General features: G+C 30.9%; 4 protein-coding genes across 4 annotated transcripts; 1 reads left to right on the forward strand and 3 right to left on the reverse strand.

Annotated features, from left to right (window-relative positions):
- Positions 1–3,765: 3,765 nt before the first annotated feature.
- Positions 3,766–4,329, reverse strand: LOC107004511 (ethylene-responsive transcription factor 1B-like). Its single transcript, XM_015202720.1, has one exon. The coding sequence runs from the start codon at positions 4,327–4,329 to the stop codon at positions 3,766–3,768; it is 564 nt and encodes a 187-aa protein (XP_015058206.1).
- A 4,399-nt stretch (positions 4,330–8,728) lies between these two features.
- LOC107004510 (rubisco accumulation factor 1.1, chloroplastic) lies at positions 8,729–10,327 on the forward strand. Its single transcript, XM_015202719.2, has one exon. The coding sequence runs from the start codon at positions 8,775–8,777 to the stop codon at positions 10,128–10,130; it is 1,356 nt and encodes a 451-aa protein (XP_015058205.1). The 5' UTR covers positions 8,729–8,774; the 3' UTR covers positions 10,131–10,327.
- Positions 10,328–10,416: 89 nt separating this feature from the next.
- LOC107004512 (peptidyl-prolyl cis-trans isomerase CYP19-3-like) lies at positions 10,417–12,096 on the reverse strand. Its single transcript, XM_015202721.2, has 2 exons — positions 11,947–12,096; positions 10,417–11,141 (listed from the first exon to the last, which is right to left on the reverse strand). Exon 2 carries the CDS (start codon positions 11,125–11,127, stop codon positions 10,600–10,602), a length of 528 nt encoding a protein of 175 aa, XP_015058207.1. The 5' UTR covers positions 11,128–11,141; positions 11,947–12,096; the 3' UTR covers positions 10,417–10,599.
- A 707-nt stretch (positions 12,097–12,803) lies between these two features.
- On the reverse strand, positions 12,804–19,224 carry LOC107002945. Its single transcript, XM_015201162.2, has 5 exons — positions 19,021–19,224; positions 17,669–17,958; positions 17,493–17,582; positions 13,480–13,820; positions 12,804–13,371 (listed from the first exon to the last, which is right to left on the reverse strand). The coding sequence occupies exons 1-5, from the start codon at positions 19,202–19,204 to the stop codon at positions 13,107–13,109; spliced, it is 1,170 nt and encodes a 389-aa protein (XP_015056648.1). The 5' UTR covers positions 19,205–19,224; the 3' UTR covers positions 12,804–13,106.
- Positions 19,225–22,928: the final 3,704 nt, after the last annotated feature.

The raw sequence follows: 22,928 nt of genomic DNA on the forward strand, positions 1-22,928 counted from the left end.
TATTTAGCTTTCTTGTTACATGCGTAAGTTATCTCACTATATATATAGAATATAACACATTTCGAATTGGCTAAATATTTCAAATTATTTATATATACAATATAACACATTTCGATTACTGATTGGCTAAATATTTCAAATTATTTGAAAATAGGCGCATAGAGACTTGAAAATCCATTAAAATGAATCCACCTAGAATCTATTGATTATTAAGGCTAATTAAGCTAATGAATTTTAAAAGACAAAAATTATGTGATTTCTAAAAAATATATTATTAACAAGGAGAAAATGTGATGAGGCTAGGCCCCTTATCTCCACATGAGGTCACAAGAACAAGTAAAAATTAAAATGTATATTAAAATATTAATCAAATTTCAGATAATTTGATTCTTAAAATACACTAAGTAATAAGTAGTTCAACCAATCATTGGAGACAAAATGAGCACATTAATGTTGTTTTTTAATTCAGTGCATTTTAAGCTAACTAACACATTACATACTATGTTGGAAAATATTATGTGGTTGAAAATAGCCAATAATCTTTATAATCATACTCCCTTTATTTTATTATTTATAGAAAAATAATAAAAAAATGACCACACCCACAAAAAAAAAAAAATCAATATACCTTTTATTTTCAATTGAATATAATAGTAAAATAAACTTTAATACTAAGAATACCATTTATATATATTTCAAATCTTTTTTATTTTGTTTTAGTTATAATGAGTTTGATAAACAAAACAAGTATATAAATTTTTGTTGTTAGTTTTATAGAAATTTGGTGAGGTCGATGTGATCAAACATATCAAGTCTTTTATTTTGCTATTCAGATGAATTAATATTTAATTTTTGACTTAAAATGAACTTTTTTAAAAATGCGGGATATAATTTATGAGATAATATGATACAAAATATTAATTTATATCTCAATTCATATAAAAACAATTATTTAAAAGACAAAAATTAATGATCAACTCAAAACTAGAAGAAAAAAAAAGGTGCAAAATAATCATAGAATTAATGGAGCAACTAACAATGTAATAATAATTCATTTAAACAGAATCATAAAAATCAGATACATTTAAATACAAAGGTGAATGAGACAGGAGAGATTCAAATAAGAGAGTCAGTCTTGAATATAGTGTAAATTACACCTAATTTGACTTATATGTATCAGAAATACCTATATCTAAATGAGACAAATACACGAGCAAGAGTCAATTTTGGATACAATGTAAACTACATCTAATTTGACTCGTATATATTCGAAATACATGTTTATAAATGAGCCAAATATACGTATCTAGCAAAGAAAAGCAATATAGGAACCTAAATTAGTGAGGTTTGTGTTGTTTGCTCTTATCCAAATGGAGAGCTGTAAATGGGTCCATGTTATGGAGTTGTAAAGGGCCCAAGGCCCATAAGTGTTTGCTTATCTGCCCACTTTACAGTTCAAAAGAAGAAGAGTGTGATGTTCCAAGGGCCCAATTCAAACTTTTAATTCTTCTTTTGTCTATGTTTCTTTATTAATTACTTCACTTTTTTCCAGTCTTGGTATACTATATTTTTTTAGAACTGGAAAAGGTTTAAAAATAATTTTCATCTATATTTAGTGTAAAAATACCCATTTACTCCTCCTTTTGGTTTGAAATTGAGTTTATACAATATATATATATGAGATTCTTCATAGCAAATTTCATTAAACGGTAGTCGTGACTCATAATTACATGAAAATGTAATTGTATTAAATAATACACTAATAATGCTGGCCAATCCGCATAATTTTTTCTAAAAAAGTCATAGCAGCTTATGGCCTTTAGCCGAGATAAATTTGGATTCAAAATTTATGTGTGACATTAAATTCTTTATAATAATAAAATTATGATTTGAAATTTAATAATTATTAAGCTTGTAATATTTTGAGAAAATGACATAAATGGTTCCTATACTATTGCGGTAGATCTAAAATAGTCTCTTAACTATAATATTTAACGGATATAGTCTTTTAACTATCTAAAAAATTTTTAAGCTATTTAAAACTTGAAGAATAAAAAAAAACTATATTCAAAAGAATTTGACTCACATTTTATGTACAATGTTTGCATGAAATGAATTCTTAATTCGAAAAATCATTATCAACTCAGCAAAGTCATTCAATTGTTCCTTTGATATATGGATTCTCATAGAGACTTCATATCGATCCTAATGGCTAGATGATCTCGTCATTATGCTAACACAAAATGTTTAAAAAATATGTAATTGAAAACATCAATTCAACAAATAATGATGAAACATAATATAAATGTGGATAGGAAGTATTGTTCAAAATAATTTATCGTCTGATCATAGCAAATTTCACATTTAAATATTAAAAATCATAAAATACTTTAAGTTTGAATTAACCAAGGTTAATTAGAGATCTTGTGAAGCGATATGAATGTCTAATTATAATTTTGAATTTGATTAACATTGTGAGAAGAAGAATAGAGAAATAATTCTCCATGCAACATTCTCTAATGCGATTGAGTTTATAGATGAAATCTTTTCTACGAAAATTATTTAAAATTTCTTCATTGCGACCTAAATAAACACTCTTAAACATATGTTTATAAAGCTCTTCATTAGACCAATCAATTATAAGTACATGATTTGAGTCACTTCTTACATTTTAAATACAATTTTTACGTTTATGTTTGATTTATTTCGTTAAATTAGCCTTTACAAAATATTGAGTATTAATTTGTTTTCATATTATATATCATGTATTTATGAAATATATTTCATAATTCATATTTAAAAGAATATAAATCTAATGACTAAATCCCATTAAACTATCAGGTACGTTTTATAACACCTTGTTTGGATGTGTGCTACTCGTTATATCGTATTGTATTATTTAATTAATTCATCGTTAGGTAACGATAAAAACATTTATTTTATGCAACGGCGACTAATTTGGTGTGATTGCATCATTATTTCAATAATCTCTTTTCATATTTTTATTTATTATTTAATAATTATATTTCATTTTTTATCCTACATTTTCAAGTAACTCTATTACGTACCCTACTTTTTTGATATATTTATAATTTAAATTATAAATGTAACATTAGATAACGACGAAAAAGTGAAAATCTATTGGTTTTCACTTTTTTTTGTTTGGTTACTTTCGATTAGTTTATTTGATTGTTTTGTATTATCTTTGATAGAATTTTAGCATGAGCTAGAAATATAATGTCACTAGCAAGGGCGGAGCTAGTAATGGTTTAGGGATTCATGATTTGAAACTCTTTCAGCTGAAAATAGTATTATCTATATCTGTTTCAGATTATTTTTTGTGTGTATATTGTCAATATTGAACTCCTTCAACTTTTTGTAAGTTTATTTTTTTAAAATATATATATTTTGAACTCCGTAATAAATATCATGACTCTCTCATCTAGTCACATGTAGTGTCATTAGGTGCATTGGGCAATATTTTCAGAGGAACTTTTAACTTAAAAAAATTCTATAAGCATAATAGAAACACTAATAATTTAAGTATGAAACTCGATATCAATAATAGTGTAAAAAGGTTTTATGTATTGAGTTCAAATAACATAATTTGTGCCACTTGGAGTGTTTTAGGAGGTCAAAATACATAAACCAAACACAAAGTCATATTTACACTCTAAAACCACTTAATTAGTGCAATATCTAGATCAATTAATTCCTTTTTTTAAAAAAATTAAACAATAAACACCACAACATAATTATATACTACTAGGAATTGCTTTCAGACAACATCAAAATTTCCTCCAAATAATCAGCACCTAAATCCTCTAAAACCAACACATTTTCACAACTCATTTCTTTTTCTTCCTTCTTCTTATTACTACCCTTTTTCATCATAGAATGCCATTTCTTCAAAGCTAAAACAGGTGAACATCCATCTTCAAATCTACAATCAATCTCCATCAACGATCGATACACCATCTCCACTGGATAATTTAGCACCGCCATTCTCCCATGCAACGCGTATGCAGCTTGGTCATAAGCCAATGCAGCTTCTTCAGCAGTGTCAAATGTTCCTAACCAAACCCTAACACTATTTCTAGTTGAATCCCTTATTTCAGCCGCGTATTTACCCCATGGCCTCCTTCTTACACCTCTATAACTAGTAGCCACTTCTTTTGATGATCCTTCATGAATATTATTAGATGATGAATCTTCTTTGGCTTCGGATAGAACATTAAGAAGAAGCATGTCCTCAGTGTCATTCTCATTGAAACCAAGATCATGATATTGCGAATATGAGTATGATGATGAGGAAGATGAAGAATCCATTAACCTCGTCACGTTGACAATGAATTAAAATGATTCTATTTCTCAATCTTTCTGACTTGCTCCTACGAAACTAAGGTAGATAAAAAAGATAAGTGATATATTTGATCAAATTTGGTTTTTGAAATTATAAGGGAGAAATAGATCTATATATATATATATATATTGAGATGTGCACACTAAAATTATATGATTTACTATTTGAAAAAAAAATTGGATTGAAAGAGTCTACTAATTAATCATGTAGATATTTTATGGTTGAAAATTGATGAGGAGTGTAGTCTTCTTAATTATATAGTAATAGTAATAATAATAAATTAATAATAGGGGCTGCATGAATTAATCCAAAATTAATAATTATGCACGTGTGGTCAAAATGTTGGTCAAATTGATTTGTGGAGATTATAAGTGGCGGCCACATCATCATGAAAACTATATATTAAAATATTAATATAAGACTCATGATCTCAGCACTAAGGACTTTGGTCTTCATTTGGTCAACTTTTTTGTAATTTTATGATACATACTATTATCAAATTTATCGTATGAGAAACTGTGTTAATCGAATCGTAAATTTGTTAGTGAATTTTATTTATATACTTGAACTATAACTTGTTATAATTGAATATCCAAATGCATGATAAAATATTTATATTAGACACTTTCAATTGAAATTTTTAATATATTTTTTCGATGTATGTTCTCAAATGTTTATTACATAAATAATTAGTTAATCACTTAAAATTTTCTTTATTTATACGAATTAGTTTTAATAGGTCGTAAAATCATAAGCATGATTGGTCAATTGAAGATGATGTGTGTGTGAAGTGTGAACGTAATTTTATTACTTAATTAATTTGATGTTTTGACTTGAGTTTTGATTTGTTAACGTCTTCTATTACGATAATAGTTCAAAATCTTAAATACTTCTTCTTTTACGTCCATTTTAATAATCTCATGTAAAATTTTGATATCGATTCGTGTAAGGGTGATAATTATGTTCTTTTATACTACTAACTCTATTAAAAAGATTAATTATATAACTAAAATAACATTTGTGATGTAATATAGAACAATAGTGATCCTAGAGATGGTCAAATGTGAAGTAATCGTTCATAATATTTTGCTCCTAAAAAATAAGTGTGAAGTTACGTTTTTTTTTCATAATTATGGACCTAATAACTCTAAATTAGTGGTGGTAAAACTATGATTATAATGTCGTCAAAGTAATTTTATTTAAATGTTTTGATGGATAATAAAGTGCGTAGGAGATAGGGTCAACATTATTATTGCTATGATAACTTAAAAATAATTTATAATCTACCAAGCCAACTCTTTTGGTGCAACAGAGGGAACCAAAAAGAATTTTTAAAAAATGTGTTCACATTACTCTCTTCAATTTTTTTTTATATATTTTATTTGTATTATAAGTCAATTAAATTTAAATTTTGACGTTTCAGATCTCAATTTCAAAAACGGGGCTCAAATTCAAAATCTCTAAGGGTGAAAGAATGACCAAACTATTCCCCTAACCCATGTTAATCTCCCTTGCTCAAGTCAATTCTTTCTAACGGAGTCCGTTTCAATTTATTTTTTTTACAATAATACGTTTAAAAAGGAATTTTTTTTTACAATTCTTTAATCGTAACTTTCCTGATGATATATTTGATACGGTAAGATAAAGAAGATTTTGCCACCTAATAAAATAAAGAAGAGCAAATGTTGAAGACCAAAAAAGACCTCAATATTAAAAAATATTATAATATATTTAACATATTTTTAATTTAAAATTACGAAATTCAAAAATTATTTTTCGTAAAATCTATATTAAGTTAAAAAATGATAGACCAATCAAAACGGATAAAGTCTAAATTAGTGATATTGAGAATATGTTTGATAAACTAGGCTGAAAAATTAGAAAAAAATTCATTTAAGACATAGAAAATAACCGCAAAAATGCAATAATTAAGTAAGAATAAAGCTGATAAACTTTTATTTAACTGACCAATTCATAGTTTGTGTAAATATTTAATTATTATTATTGACTAATAAAGGAATTTTTGTGATTTTTCACGAGGATTATATTTGCATGGCAAGTGTTGCACGTGGTGAATTTTGGATTTGAAACGACAGCACGTGATACTAATTCAAAGGAAGAATTCATTGAAGATAGACATAATTAATGTAGTTGGTGAACTTTTTTCGAGGTTCGATTAAATTTGAATTGTGTATTATAAAATTTATTTCTTAAAAATAATATATCTAATATGAGTGTATTGTTCTTAAGGACATTTTTGCCAATATAATAGATTAAATATCTTTCATGTTGAGATTAAGAAGTTCTACACGTCTGAATTAAAGATGTACAGATTCTTTAACGAATCTAACTACTCATGCAATCAAAATTATAAATGATTCACCCAATTGTTATCATATTTCCCCTCACCAGACTCCGATTTCGTTCGAATATGAACTAGGTTAGAAAAAAAATTCAAATATTACAAAAAAAAAGTTCCGACCCAAAATTTTTCCTCGTTAACTTTTTATAACAACGTAATCCGATCATTACATTGTTGCGGTTATAAATTAATAGCTAGAGGCAACAAAAATTCAAAGAGAGAAGAACAAATGTGTTATTAATGAAATATGTGGTTTTGAACAATTGAAATTAGTGGTTATTAGTAGTTTTAAACATGTCAAACATATTTGTATTGAGTAACATTCTTTATATAACAGATTAATAAAAAAAATTATTTTTTTTAAAATAGAGGAAGTATATAAATTCTAAAATTAATTCAATATAAATATTTTAAAAAAAGTATAAGAATCTAGAGAATTTTTAGTTGATGGATAGTCAATAATTTTATTAATAGTGTTTTACTCATTAGTATGACTAAAATTTTCTTTTTTTGTAAAATAAAATAAATCAAAGAGCTAATTAAACCTATTAACTCTTCCAGAAGTTTTTGAATGTCAAAATTCAAAAATAAGTTCCATAGAAGAAGCCTTTGATTGATGGTCAAAAAGTTACTTTATAAATTAAATAATGCATGAAATTCAAGTGGAATAATTTAGTAAGACTCTTTTTTGGGTTCTAAGGATATAATTAAGTGGAATTATGAATTGAGAATCATGATTAGAACTTTGAATATTTTTCACAATATAAAAATATTATAAAAAGGAAGTTTGAATATTTCTTGTTTGACTTGGATAGGAAGAAGAATAAATTTGTACAAGTTAACATCTATCAACCTAATTTTCAACAAATTAATATTGTGGTCTTTGAATTTAAAACCTTCATTTCGATTTAAAATAGTTATAAATTTTTGAAATTGAGTTAAATTATATTTATTTTTTATAAATAAATGTTAAATTATTATTTAAAAAATATTATAATTACAAAGACCAGAAATAGCAAACACCAACTAACTTATTTAATTTTTAATTTTTTATTTTGTTCTTAATATTGCATATCACAACATAAATTGAAATAAAATTATTAAAAAAGGAACTTTGTCCTTTAGTTAAGCAGATGGTGCATGCATTTGCACCAAATCCGTGCATGTTGAGGATATAAATAAAAGTTATGTACTTTTAGTGTTAAATGAAATAAACTATGAAATTAGTTACGAAATTTATCGATAATCTTAAGCTAATTCATAATTAAAAGTTACGAGTTTTGATATTTCAAACTCCGAACGTATATAGATAGTAAGTTTGTGGTTGCCCACGGCCTAACTTCTTACCCTATTACCTAAAAAAAGGTATAATTATGTCGTTGGGGTTTTCGTTCTATAGCTACAGTTTGCTATTTGTGTTTCATAATTAGATTATGTTTGCTATGAAGCATTTGATTTATATAAAATTTGGTGAATTGTATATATTGGATGATAATTCGCCTGTGTCTCTAAAAATTGTGTTTGTATATGTATATGTTCTTTGTATTAGGCTAAAGTGGCGAGCGAGATTGGGAAAAAGAGGTAAGCGAGAGAGAGCAAAGAGTGGAGAAAGATGAATTGTATATGTGTATAGGTTAGATAATTGTATATCTGTAACTACTAATGTGTCAATGATTGTGTTTGTATATACGCATAAAATTATATTCGTAAACAATTGAATCGAATTAAAACATTTATATTTGTATATCAAGTCTCGCTCTCGCTTTTTACGAATACAAGTTATACATTGTACTTTGAATAACTTGTGTTTGTATAAAGTGAGAGAGAGAGAAAGACAAAAGAGAACTGGTCAGAGAAAGATTTGTATTTGTATATTATAAGATTGGACCCTAATAAACAATCCTAGGCCCAATTAAAATTTTCAAACATTGGAAGTCCATAAGAAAGCCCAACCCAAATATCAAAAATATCAACAAAAAAATGAAGATAAGATAGTTACTGTTCTTCTTCTTCTTCATCATCATCATCATCTCCAGAGAGTCTTCAGCCATGTTTTCTCTCACTGTAAACTCCCCTAAATCTTTATCTCTCTCAACCCCATTTCTCCCTAGTCATCCCCACCCCATCCCCACCATAACCCACAAACCAAATCTCAGTCCAAGACCCATATTAGCACTTATCATTCCTCCTTCAGGTCAAAGAAACCAACAATATTCAACAGCACCACCACAACAACAGCAGCTTTATCAGCCATTTAGACCACCCCCTTCTCCTCTCCCACCGAAATTTCGCAATCTTGACACCAATTCCAAGCTCGAAGTTCTCGCTAATCGTCTTGGACTTTGGTATGAATATGCCCCTTTGATACCTTCGTTAACCAGTGAAGGGTTTACGCCTTCTACACTCGAGGAAATTACTGGGATTACTGGGGTTGAGCAGAATAGATTGGTGGTTGCTGCTCAAGTTCGTGAAACTCTTGTTGAGTGTGGTTTGGATGAAGAAACGCTTTCGTTTTTTGAATCTGGGGGTGCTGAATTGTTGTATGAAATTCGGTTGCTTAGTGGTAAGCAACGAACTGATGCTGCTAGTTTTATAGTGAGGAATGGGTTTGATATGAAGCAAGCGCAGGATTTAGCTAGGTCAATGAAGGATTTCCCGCGAAGACGAATCGATTATGGTTGGGATAAGTTTACTGGTGATTCTCCTGGTGATTGTTTGGCTTTTTGGTTCTTTAGGCTAGCTCAAGAACATGCTGCTGCAGCTGCTGAGGATTCGAGGGTTGAGGCAATGGAGAAGGCACTTGAAGTTGTGGAGACTGAAAGTGCTAGAAATGTGCTTGTAGAGGTGTTAGAAGGAAAAGGGGTTGATAAAGAGAGTGTAATTGATGATCAGGTGAAAGTGCCTTTGGTGAGGATGAAGCTAGGGGAGGTAGCAGAGTCGACGAAAGTTGTGGTTTTGCCTGTTTGCAAGGCGGAGAAGAGGGAGTTTGAGGTGGAGGCAGCGCCATGGGAATGTGGTGGTGTGGGGGAGTTTGGTGTAGTGGAGGCAGAGAAGGATTGGAGGAGATGGGTAGTTTTGCCTGGATGGCAACCAATTGCAGGATTAGAGAGAGGTGGAGTTGCAGTATCATTCAAGAGTGGGAAGCTTTTGCCATGGAAGGAGAAGAGAAAGTACAAGGAAGAGCCAGTTTTGGTAGTGGCTGATAGAGGAAGGAAGGAAGTGGTAGTGGATGATGGGTTTTACTTGGTGCTTAGTGGTGGCAATGGGAGCGGTGACGAGGGATTGAAAGTGGAAAGAGGGTTGAACTTGAAGGAAATGGGAGTCGAAATGAGCTTGGGAATGGTGCTTTTAGTAGTTAGGCCACCAAGATGGGAAGATGAAGATCAACAAATTGATGAAGATTAGGATTCTGTAAAAATGCAGCCTTTCTGTATGCTATCAATGGCAAAAATTTTGAGTATCACAGTAAGATATACAATGTTGTATTAGCATTTTTGCATTAGAAGAAACAGAATGTACAAATTCAGGATTCACTTGTATTGTTGTGAAGTGAAACTGGATCATATTTGTTGAATAAGAACACCATATTTCTTTGTTGTGAATCTTGACTTGTGCATTTGTCTAAATAATTGTACAATCAATCTCAAACAAATGCAAGCAAAAGTATATAACACATATCGAACAAATTCAATCAAGGTAATAAGCACAGTATAATGTCATTGCGCCAATTTATTCAATAGAATAACATAACATAGAAGAAACCTTTACATGTACTAGCAGCTTGTCGAAAAAAAAGCATGCATATATGAGTTTTGCACAGCCTGTAGAGGAAAGCTCAGTTACCAAATGTAACTTGACATGTTGCTAAACTACATTAGTTCTCAGTTATCTCACCACAATCTTCGATTAAGACAGGGCAAGATGTTTTCCCACTGTCTGAACCAACCTTTTCCATTGCCTCGACAACATTATAGCCATCAACAACCTTCCCAAACACGACGTGTTTACCATCAAGCCAAGGTGTTGCTACTGTGGTGATAAAGAATTGAGATCCATTGGTGTTTCGTCCAGAATTTGCCATTGAAAGAAGGCCAGGTATAGTATGCATCACACTAAAGTTCTCATCAGCAAATTTAGTACCATATATAGATTCTCCACCAGTCCCATTTCCTCTGGTGAAATCTCCACCCTGACACATGAACTGTGGAATGATTCGATGAAAACCCGACCCCTTGTAGTGTAATGGCTTCCCTAACTGCCCGATCCCTTTCTCCCCCGTACACAGAGCTCGAAAGTTCTCAGCAGTTTTAGGAGTCTTATCTTTAAACAGCTCCATTACAACTCTCCCAGCTTTGGCATTGCCAATCAATATATCAAAGAAAACCTTCGGATTTTTCGCCATTGTTACTTCTAAACCTGAATTATAACATACACACGATGATTTAGTTGCGACAGTCGGAGATTATCAAATAACTTTACATGACAACAAAAATAAACAGAACAGAATTTGCATAACAATTAGCCTTTTTTCTGGTTAACACAGAATTAGCATATCCCGTGAAGGTGGTGTGTTCGTAGCCTTACCCCAAACTAAGGTAGAGACGTTGCTTCCGATAGAAAACACAAACACCAATACAATATTAAACACATTTCAACCAAGAGAAAACACAAAATGTACAAATTTTTATTACTATTTATAACTACATAATAAACAAAATGGCAACCATGCTCATAGTTTAGACCACAAAAACCACTAAATCAATCAAAAGATTACTCCCTAATACCACAGATAACAACAAAAACACACCACATCCACAAAAGATCCCACATTTACCACAAAAATATCATAAAAAATCATGACTTTGTGGAAAAAAAGAAGAAGAAATAACACATCCACAAATTCACTACTTGACTCACAAAGATCTAATCAGTGGATTGTAACTCAACATCCATTGAATCAAAATCAAAAATTCAAAAAATATAAGACAAAATATACATCACATAACAAATCCCTCCTGAGTAATTGCAAAAAAATGCAGATCAAGAGAACACCTTTAAAAGGATTAGCTGTTATATGAGAATTTTAATATCGCACAAGTTTTGAGCTCCACAGTGGTTTATCAAATTCTAACTGTGAAGCCTTCGATATGTGCTATTTTTCTCTATAAAAAAGATGCAGAAAACAACGAATTTGATGAAAAGAGAAGAAAAATTTACATACCTTTAGATGCAGAAGAAGAATTTTGCAGGCTTGAAGAGAAATGGCATAGGGTTTATCAGATTTATAGGGAAGGCGAGTGATTTGGGGGATTAGGGTTTAGGGTTTAATTTTGGTCTTTTTGCAATGGCTACCCATACTAATTTATAACTTTACATATTTTCCCCCAAATGTTTTTTTAGCGATATTTTACTCTATATGTTCGACATCATAAAATTATGAAATTTTTAGGAATTCAAAAAAAGTAATTTGGTTTATATTGATGGTTGAATATAATTTTATTTTTTAAAAATACTCACAATTTTCATGTTCAGAAACTATAATAGGATTAGGAGGTCGGTCAAATGTATCTATTTTTTTCGTTATGAACTCAAATCAATTTTCTTCATTATATAAAATTATTTTACAAATAAAAAAATTAATATGAGTGAAGTTTGTTCACACATGTTTTGTATATTAGTTAGACATCATTTGTTTGCACGTATAATCATTAAATATATTTTATTTTCACTTCGATTTAATCATTTAATTAGTTTAAATAAGTTTTAATGAACAAAGTCTCAATAGTGATCTAAATAATACATTTTAAAATTAGACTTGTCAAAAAGATTGGTTGTTAGTCAAATTGATTATTGAGGTTTGATAATGAAGTTGTAAAGTTATTGAAATTTGAGTTCTTGAAAATGGGTGATGAAATGACAAATATGGACCAAGAGCTGTGTTTGGGCTCTTGAAAATGAGTAACACTCGTTTTTATTTATCTATCGTCCTTACTATTTATTTAAATCTCGTCCTTTTTAAGTTTTATTTAAAGCTTATTCACTTTGAATGATTAAAGTTTGCTATGTCAACGTGCAATATTCATCACTTAAGTCATAGGAATATTTGAACAATCTCAACATGTAATATTTCATTTTACACGCAAATGGAACGAAGAAAAGGTCGACAAGAAGAGTTGCTCAGATGGTAAGCTCCCGCTACCTCCAACTCTAAGATTGTGGGTTGAGATCGTTTCACTTTTACTCGCTCGCACCCTTGAATTCACGTTCTTCTCAAATTTTTAGTATTCGTTCTCAGAGTAAATACAATATCATAACTACTAATGACTAATTCTGCAACCAGACGTACCTTGCTACAAAGATTGTGTTACAAGAGTAATAAAATCAACCAAGCCATTGTTGACACTTTCGATCCCCACTGCCTCCAACAGCACGACGGATGCTGATCTTCTCATTTGCATATTTTTCCTGGAGGTGCTCGAAAGCATTAACATCAAGTTTCCCGGAGACAGATTTCCCTTGCTTCCTCCGAACTTGCTGTTCACGCACAGAAGCCCAAAGTTTCTCGATAGCATCCCTCTGTCGGGAGGTGAACCTTGAAATGTTATCAAAGGCATGCTTGACTAAGATGTCAATAGAGGTTTGGCACCTGACAAATAGAAGTCACACTTCTATGAGAAATTGTAAGATAATAGGGAATTCGACATTTTAAATCTGAAAGACATAACAAGGCTTAGATTGTCAATAGATACTTGACCATGGGGTTTTGTAACGATTAGCTGCAATTTCTAAGCAGGAAATCAAGGCTTCTCGCTGTGATCTCAGGAATCTCTTGGTTTCTTCTTCTTCTTGTCCTTTTCTTGCTTTTGTCGATGTGACCCTCTTCCCCTTTGACCTGTCATCTTTCTTTGATGTGCTTGGAATCAAATCATCAAGTCCAAATGGATCACTCTCCTCCTTATTATCTGTCTGGGTGGCTTCTTCATTGGCGGCTTCTGTCTTTTCTATCAAAGCAGCAGCCTCTTCTCCATCATCATCTTCAGTTGCAACGGGAAGATTTGAAATTGTTTCCTTAATTCTGCCTGTTGCTTTTGAAAACTGAAATGTAGCCAAGCAGAGAAAAGATGAAGATAAAAAGATTGTCATAATTCAAGATATGTCGAGGAAACAAATTTTAGGACAAATCACAGCTTAGTAGCAAATTTTGACCAAAATCTGTGTTGCTTGGACGGTGTGGGCACCCGACACACGTGTGGATCTAGAAATTAGATTCATCAGGTGTTATGATACGGCCAATAGATGTATATTTCAACAAGTAATTGAAATTTTGAAGTAAAGCTAGTTCAATTATATTTTTGTAAGCACTTAATATTTAATTTAGAAAAATCAAGTATTCGATCAAACTATGCATATTAAGATAGGTGTATTTAAAGCACGCAAGTTAGATTGACCAAGTTCAGTGCGGCTCCCATACCCACACACACTCAAATCGTGTCGGATCGACACAACTGCAGCAAGGATTCTGAATGATCTAAGCAACACAGACCAAAATAGTCTTTCAAATATATCATTTGATGTAATTTGGTCGACAACATCCCTCAGACTAAGCCAAAAGTGAGAACTGTTTTTCTACAAACTAACTGACCTTATATGAAGTGTGTCTTATTCAAGACAATCTTAACATCAGAAGAATTCAAATGGTGCATAGGTATTATATGTGTCAAATGGAATCTTAGAGTGTGTGGCATCTATTTCTGCATTGTACCGTAGCAACTAGCATTTAGAGTTATGTTTTTCTCAGTTTTTGGACTTGCCTGGGTCATGCCAAACAGTATCAAGGAAGCTTATCAGAGCTGGTGTTCATGGAGAGTTGGGAAATCCATCAAAAAGATAAGGTCAATGGTGCTTGGTGCATTCAGAATGAAAGGAATCGTAGGTATTTTGATGTACTTCAACTCCTAACCATACTCTTAAAGAATGCTGTTTAATTAACTTATTCAGTTGGTTCAAGCAGAGCCTGTAACAAGTACTGATCATTTTCTGGATTTTATTTGCTTCTTAGTTGTATGTAAACTTTTGTACAGGAGCAGACATCTCCCTTTTTGTTGTAATGTTTTCTATGCATCTTCTTTGATGTCAATTTAACGAAATTCCCTTACTTCATCTAATAAAAAAAACATACCATCAAAACTAAAGGGAACTTGCGCATGTGCTTGTTTATTTGACAGATGAAGATAACCTGTCTCTATTTCCTGGCCTAAATTAGCAATGAGTATGGCACAGTCGAAAAGAAATCCCCAAATGAGTTACGGAAGACAGTAATATTGGGTTATCAGCAAAGATCACGGCCAATCTGCATTTCACATTCATTCAAATCAAGCTAACAATTCTCAGTGACAAAAATGAAAAGCAATGACCATTAAAGTGAATCACTCTGCACAAAGCATTCATAGGCATTTACTTTCCACCGATAAAGGTTCAAATACATTAATGTCATACTGAGTCAGAAAGTTTACTTAAATTCTCTAAGCTACTGGTCTACACAGAACAATATTATTTGCTCATGAAACAAGTCAAATTGCAAAAGTACATAAATTGAGATGATCTGAAATCATTTCAATTAGAAGTTTGAATATCCACTAAAATGACTGATGTCTCATGAAAACCAAAGTTATTGCAAGAAACAGGGATAGAGGGCGTAGATATAAAATAGTAGAATAAAAGAAGTTAACCAGAAGATAACTCCTAAAATTGAATTTACAATTTCCTTGCTTAAAAAACAACTTAAGTCAATCCACTTATAAGGAAGTGCAACATCAACCATTCTTAGCCTCATTTGGACCCAAGGGATATTATGGTGCTATTTCAACTCCTGGCCATGCTCATTTTTGGCTTTTCTATTTTATAGATAAGTCAGTAGAAAACAAATTGCCAGAACACTCCCAAATTGCATCTGATACTGTTTCTTCCACAAAAACATGCCACATCTAAAAATATCCCTCTTCTTCAAGTCTTAACCTGGACCATCATTAAATGTCCATTATTTGATCTTTTTACAGTTCACAAAAATCATTGGAGCATCAAGAGTTTTACATGCTAATCAAGGTATCTGTGTTTTCCCGATCCCACAATGTCGTTTTTGTCATAAGATAACTGTTTAACAACATAATCAAGAAGAGTAATAGTATCTGAGAGCCATGCCAACTATGAGAAGAGGGTGCAGTTTCAAATTTCAAATAGGTTGTCATCTTCCCTGTATGGTTTATTTTTTGATGAAAAGTCATCTTCCCTGTAAGGTGTCAATCATAACTTGCAGATATCCACTTTTTTTGCATGTGGAGTAAACCAAAAGGGCAAGATGCAATTTGTCCATTTTTGTTCTGGTAACAGCATATTATATGTGTTGGATCTAGTTACTGACTTTTGAAGGGCATTTAAACATTCATTTTCAAAATTATTGGTGTGAAACACATAAACTTGCTAAGTATAGCCTTGATGCTTTCAGGCACCTGCATCCAAGTCCCTCCTGCTGTGACAAGTTAGGCTCATAACATTTCAACTTTCATCTTAATTTTTGTTAACTTGAATTGACAAATATACACCCCGACAAAGCGATTAACCATTTTAATTAGTTGTACACTTTGCCAAAAATATTATTCAATGGTGAGAAATGAGAACTTCAGTTGATTATTTATATTTTAGCAAGGTCAATTCAAATGTCACTTGTACTGAGTTTTCTGTTCTTTCTTTCTTTTTACCACAAACACAAGTGAAATTGTTCTGCGTCAAAAAATCGATTGAATATAAAAACCTTTAGATTAGCTATAAGGTCAAATCGCATCTCACAAATGCTTCTGTGAACCTAGCATTGAGTCGTAAGCAATTGCCCCTCATTCTGAACTAAGAGAGCTTGGAGGGCTAGTTTTCAGATAAACAGTGTACCCAAGCTTAGCTGGTTACAAGCAACTTGAACTTAACTAAACTGGGTGTCTGCTGTTTTAAAGTTTGAGCTCAAACTTGTAGAGCTCGCTTGGCAGTCAGCCTAGCCAAGTAAAAATTTATAGATATTACTACTTTATCAAAAAAAAAAAATCACTGTCACTGGTCTCCTAGCAATCCATTCTACATTTCTTTCAGTTCCAAAATGTAGCAGTAAACTTCTATTTTTGATGTTTCAATATAAGCCAAGTTATCATGATGTTGTCACTCTCAAGGGGAAAGCCATCACCAAGCCTCAGTTGAATTGCATTGAGCTTGACATAGGTCCACCTAAGCTTGCATAGGCTCCCTTATTCAGATTGATAACCTAAAAGCTTTCCTTCTCACCTAAATAGTTAGCAGGACCTTATTAGTTCTCAACTTCTTTTGTAAACTCACTTTGTGAAACCACATGCTTAGGCAGTTGGAGAGATTAACACCCTCTTCCTTTTGAATCAAGCATGCAACTTTGAACTCCTTAGTTCCAACAAGAGCAACTGTGTTACTGTGTCGAGAAATGCAGAAGCTTTATAAAACTTTCGGTGAACTAAATACTAGGCACATTGATCATACTCTAACAGTCATGTCGCAAAGAATCATTGAGAAGAAAAGTTGCTCGCTAAAGTGCTTTCATGATATTTTAACAAAACGAGTTCCTTAAATGTAGTAGATTGAATTCCAGAATAAAAATCAATGACTCTTACTGAAGAACTGCATATAACTCTGTCGGAATAGACTTATCAAAAATAAAAAGGAACTCTACACTGCAAATAAAATGAGTCAAAATCATACCACGAAACTGTCATCAGTGAAGAGGTCATTAGCCACCACAGCCCTCATGGTCCATGTAGTTATCATATTTTGCTGTTTCTTTGGAAGACACTGCAAATGAAAAAATCAATAATCAGCTATGTTCCACTATAAGATGTCCAACAGAGACACTTGTAAACAAATGATGAACTGCTCACCTCAATTGTATCTTGCGCAGCTGTGAATAACTCGTGGTAATCTGCTCGTACAGAGGGCTCATGACAGGCGGTGAGTGATGACATTGCAGCTTCAAGAATGGCGAAGAAATGGTCACCAGTTGCAGGCTTTACACTGCCAGCCTGAATTAGCTGCTTCGCAAGCTTTGACGCCTTGCTAAACTTTGAAGTGTTCTTTATATGTGATGCTATTTTTTGCATGGCTTCAATAACTTGTGTCTCTGAAGCATCGGTGGTTGTTTTAAATCTCAATCGTTTTTCAGGAACAGAAGCTGCAAGTCAACAACAGCTACTCAATACCTTACCCAACTCAAATATTGACCATCCAATAACTAACAAATAGTAACAAGTTGTAGGACAACAAAAGGGAGAAGTGCTCAAAAAGTGAATTGCTAGAATATGTTTAACAGAAAGAGGATAGATCAACCCATGAATTATCCATCAATCCTAAAATTGTTGGGGTAGGCCATACGAATTTTATATGGCCCATTTCATACCAATACTAAATAACAAAAAGATGAAATTGCATAGATTCATTTGCTTAAGCTTTTATCACTAGAAGTTAGAACGCAACGAATGGTTTCAGGTTGAAGCCTTTCTAGCTCCCAATTTCAACTTTCTTGTCAGAACCCAAAGTTGACATGAAGGATTAGAAAATCAACCAGACAATCACTATATACTCATCAATGAAGAATCTCACTAATGAGCACCCAAGCGTGTCGCCAAGTGGTCAATAAAGTGCATTGAGCACCTTAAGGTCTCGGATTCAAATTCTAGCAGAGACAAAAACACTGGGAGATTTCTTCCCATATGTTCTAGCCTTCGAATTTTCTTCATTTCTCTCTGTACTACTCAGAACTGTTTTTTCTTAAGTCGAGAGTCTATTGTAAACAACATCTCTACCTCTAAGGTAGTAGTAAGGTCGGCCTACACTTAATCTTCTCTCTATGTTGTTGTTGTATGTATGTATGTTCTAGCTTAAGTGGAAATAGTTACATGGTAACTGTTTGATGGGATGTAGCAGGTATCTGTGGAATTATCACAAAAAAAATCTCATTAATGAAGGGATCATGAATCCTAGAAGGAATCTCTAAACAGATCAAAACATACTAAATTTTCAAAGCTCCGAAGAAGAAGATAGCTCAGAGGCCACAACTCAAATGGTAGCATCACATCTCAAATTACACAAACCATTTGTGATTTCCCTATTCCTTCTTAAGCATGTAAATTAAAAGAAAAAAAAAAGCTCAAAACAGCCAGAATTGAAGTATAGAAACTTAAATTCAATCCATTCAACACTCTATTTAATCATTAAGCAACGAAAATTGACCTACTTTCAGATTGTGATTCTGCAGATGGTTTAGTACGTTTAAGGGCACTCTTCAGAGCAGGAGCAGGGGCAGGAGGAAGAGGTTGTCGTGGTGCCGGCGACGTCTCCGTAGTTGTGACGGCAGCACCATTGGCGGAAGACGGCGGCGCAGCCGGAGGAGGCAAATCTTCGAACAGGTCTCCGGCCATTTTGTGAAGTACTGACTGCGTGCAAGAGAAAGGTGTTTGGATAGTTCACTTTTAATCATCTCTCTTTAAAAGGGGAATATTACTTTTTATATTCCCTTCATTTAAAATTATAAATTTTAAATTGTTTGCGCGAAATAAATTATTCTTAATTATGTTTAAAGAACTAATTATTTCACTGACTCTTAAACTAATTTATGTTGAATTGGGATAACAATAAGCGATCACATAAAGAGGAAAAAAAATACAATTTTTATTGTTCAATTAGATTCATTAAGCTTTATTTATGAAATTTTCATACGTTCGAAGTAATTTGTAACAGATCATTTTGAATTACTACAACTTTCTTAATGAAATATAGTCGTTGAAGCAATAAGCTACAATTAGGAAGAACTCTAAAAGGGGTGAGGGTTATTGTGATAATTAGTTTGTTGCAGATGGGATGTAACCTAAAATTGTAACTTTTTTCCGAAGATTTCCTCAATAAGATTTAATACATAAGTCAAAGGATCATCGAGTGGGTGAAGCCCGACCTCCGCATCACAAAATTAGGAGTGAGGGTACATTCTTATTCTCTAACTTATCGAAATAAAAGGAAAGAAAAAGGAGGAGGCTTGCTCCTCGTTATATAAGCTTACAAAAAATTCTAGAATTAGAAGCAACTAAACAAAATTTAGCTAGGATTGAATATGAAGTTGTCCTTTTTCACTCGAATTCTAATGTTGGGCTTGTCAACTACATCATTCTTTAAGGTGAATGAAATCTTACAAGGAAGACTTATAGCCTCGATGAAGAAGATCGTTGTTTTGCAATGTTCAGTCATATTTGCGAGCAAATAAACTGTAGTGTTACCTTCTCTAAAGCTATGAAGAAAAGAGAAATAATCAACTCACGATTGAATCTGTTTAATATCATTTTTGATCTACCAAAAGAAGTTTATCATACCTTTAACCATCTAAATAATCAAGAGGAAGTCGAACTCGAAAGTAACTCTATCAAAATATGATCTAAACACCATATTGGAACCAGTTTTTAGAGTTAAAGCCTCAGCTGAGTTATTTGAACAAATACCAAAATAGGCATTGAAAGCCATAATCATTTGTCCATGTATTTATTAAATGTATAAAAAATAATTAAATATAATTATTTTATTTTCAAGTTCAAAATGAATTAGTAAAAATATAGTGAGGAAGCATAAGACAAATTAAAGTACAATAATTGTTCATGAGATTTACTCTTCAATTCATCATCATAAATAGGGAACATATATTGTATATATTGGACAAAACTTGATGCCCAAATTTTCACAAGAATTTCATGTTTGCATTGTGCTACACTACATTGTAATTACTAAGGTCATGATTTTTTTAATATGTTAATTTGATCAAGTACTTGATGAATTTCAAACAGTGTCTTAGTTTTATATTCTTTGTTCATGTTTATTTATTCAAATTAAATTTTATACGTTTTCTGAGTAATGATTGTGGTTTGATAGTTTTAAATTTTTTTTTTGGTTTCTCATAACTTGTTTAAGTAAACCTAAGAAAAATTTTCACTTATATTATAGTTATATATAACATATCAAACAAAAAAAAAATATTTTAAAAATTATTTAAACAAAGTTTCTTATGGATAAATTTGAATGATATATATCAACTCAATTTTTCAAAGAGTTAAATCAATCGAATCAATACAAATCGAGTCGGTAAAAAAGCATATCATGATTAGTTCATCTAAATCTAAATACATTGAATCATAATTTTATGAACTGATTTCGCTTCTCGTAATAATCTATGAACTTGCTTCATGACATATTAGTAGCTATACCAATGTAGCAACCTTAAAAAATAATTGTACTATTAAATTAATTTAATCCCAAAATAATAATGTACTATTAAAAGACTTTGGTTTAATTCTATCAACCAAAAAAAGATGCTCTTCCCAATATCCATCCATCTATAAAAAGCCTTTTAACAAGGATGAAAAGACATTTTTGATTTATTTAATAAAATAATTGAACAGTAATAATTTCTTAATGTGGAACCCATATAAATTTTATAACATAGGACTTGCATCATAATATTAATATAATAATTAAAGTTTTTTTTTCTTTTCGTTTGTGTTCAAAAGATCAATAAATTATACAATTTGGAAGGCTATATATCTTATAATAGTAATTAATTAGATTTAAGTGAATTTGAAACATATAAAACGAAGTATTTATTTTACACATGCACTTGAAAAAAGTTTTTATTTTTATAATTAGTCTTTTATATAATATAAATGAAATATCATACTATATAACGAGTTTAATAAAGAAAATTAATTTCTATATTATCTGTTACACCAGCTTAATCATTCGACGATACAAAATTATTAAGCCAGCCGTTACTTTTTAACATCTCAAGTGCTTCAACTAAAGTGTTTCATTAATGCCAAAATTAAAGTAAGGAATATAATTGACTATTATTATTATTATATAAACTAAGTATTGTAGGACAAACATAGTGCATCGTCCACTTTATTAAGAATATTAGATAAATAAACAATCTTTATCTTTACTAATTCAAGGCTCATATAATTGATCCCAATATACTCTTTTCATTATTTTTGCTAAACACATTATTTTACTTTCTCTCAAAAATTGAACTATATGATTTTTTATTAATATTTTAAGTAATATTTTTTTAATATATTAAGATATTGTAATTTATTTCATATGATTTAAATAATATCTTAACCTTATTCTATTTAGCTTTTAAGTTACTTCTCATACAGTCAAAATATGACAAATAAAAATAAACGGAAAGAATAGTAACACTCAAATTATTTTCTCATTTTTATCGTTTGATTAGTACTCTCATGCACTTCCACGTGGATGGGAGTAAATTATCTTTTCCAAGTGTGGATTTTTATTAAAAAAGTAAAATGAACATAAAAGAAATAATTTTAAATTGGATTATTAAAATAACAAATAATTTGTGACACAAGAAGTAATTTCCAAATAAATTATGGAAAACCCAATCATTAATTTCCTTGTCGGATTTCTATCTATTTTAAGCATAGACATTTAATTAATTATATATAGTGCAGAGTTGCTGCTGGAAATTTAAATATGTGCTCTTCATATTTATTTATAAATATATATTACGAAGTGTAATTTTTTATCATCGAAAACTTGTTTGTGAATTCAGAGAATTGGGTTTAGGGCGGACGGAAAAAAATATTGTATATATAAGTTAAATGATATAAAAGTAATAGCTTAGTGGTTAATCTCACTAGCAACGATTTATTTTGTTATGCAATTTTTAAATATTTTTTATAAAATTTCTAGCTTCGCTATTAATTGAGTCTAAAAATAATATTCTAATATTTTCGTTGGTGTTTACTAATTTGTTAGAAATATGTGCATAGTTTGATGACCATGTTATTTTTTAAGAAAATCAATTATAATAAATTTAAATTACCATCAACGTAGATATACACTAAGGGGTAATTTGATAGGATGCATAAGAAAAATCATAATGAATCAACTTTGTATATTAGTTATTTAAATACTTTGTTTAATTATTATTCCCTTCATAAAAAAATTAGCCAAAAAATTTGGTTAGAATGATATTTTATCTTTTAAAATATTTTTACTCTTTTAAAATGGAAAAAAGATCAATTTATTTTAAAATTAAAAAATATTATAGTTTTTTTTTAATTTTCTGGCCAAATTCAGGTC

Source organism: Solanum pennellii, chromosome 11 (genome assembly GCF_001406875.1).
Source record: "Solanum pennellii chromosome 11, SPENNV200".
Lineage (NCBI taxonomy): Eukaryota > Viridiplantae > Streptophyta > Magnoliopsida > Solanales > Solanaceae > Solanum > Solanum pennellii.

Coding starts and splice junctions, on each gene's coding strand:
- LOC107004511 (XM_015202720.1), bottom strand. CDS start 4,329: ATGGATTCTTCATCTTCCTCATCATCATACTCATATTCGCAATATCAT.
- LOC107004510 (XM_015202719.2), top strand. CDS start 8,775: ATGTTTTCTCTCACTGTAAACTCCCCTAAATCTTTATCTCTCTCAACC.
- LOC107004512 (XM_015202721.2), bottom strand. CDS start 11,127: ATGGCGAAAAATCCGAAGGTTTTCTTTGATATATTGATTGGCAATGCC.
- LOC107002945 (XM_015201162.2), bottom strand. CDS start 19,204: ATGGCCGGAGACCTGTTCGAAGATTTGCCTCCTCCGGCTGCGCCGCCG. Junction 17,959..19,020: donor TGCAGAATCACAATCTGAAA/GTAGGTCAATTT, acceptor GTTGACTTGCAG/CTTCTGTTCCTGAAAAACGA. Junction 17,583..17,668: donor CTGCGCAAGATACAATTGAG/GTGAGCAGTTCA, acceptor TTTCATTTGCAG/TGTCTTCCAAAGAAACAGCA.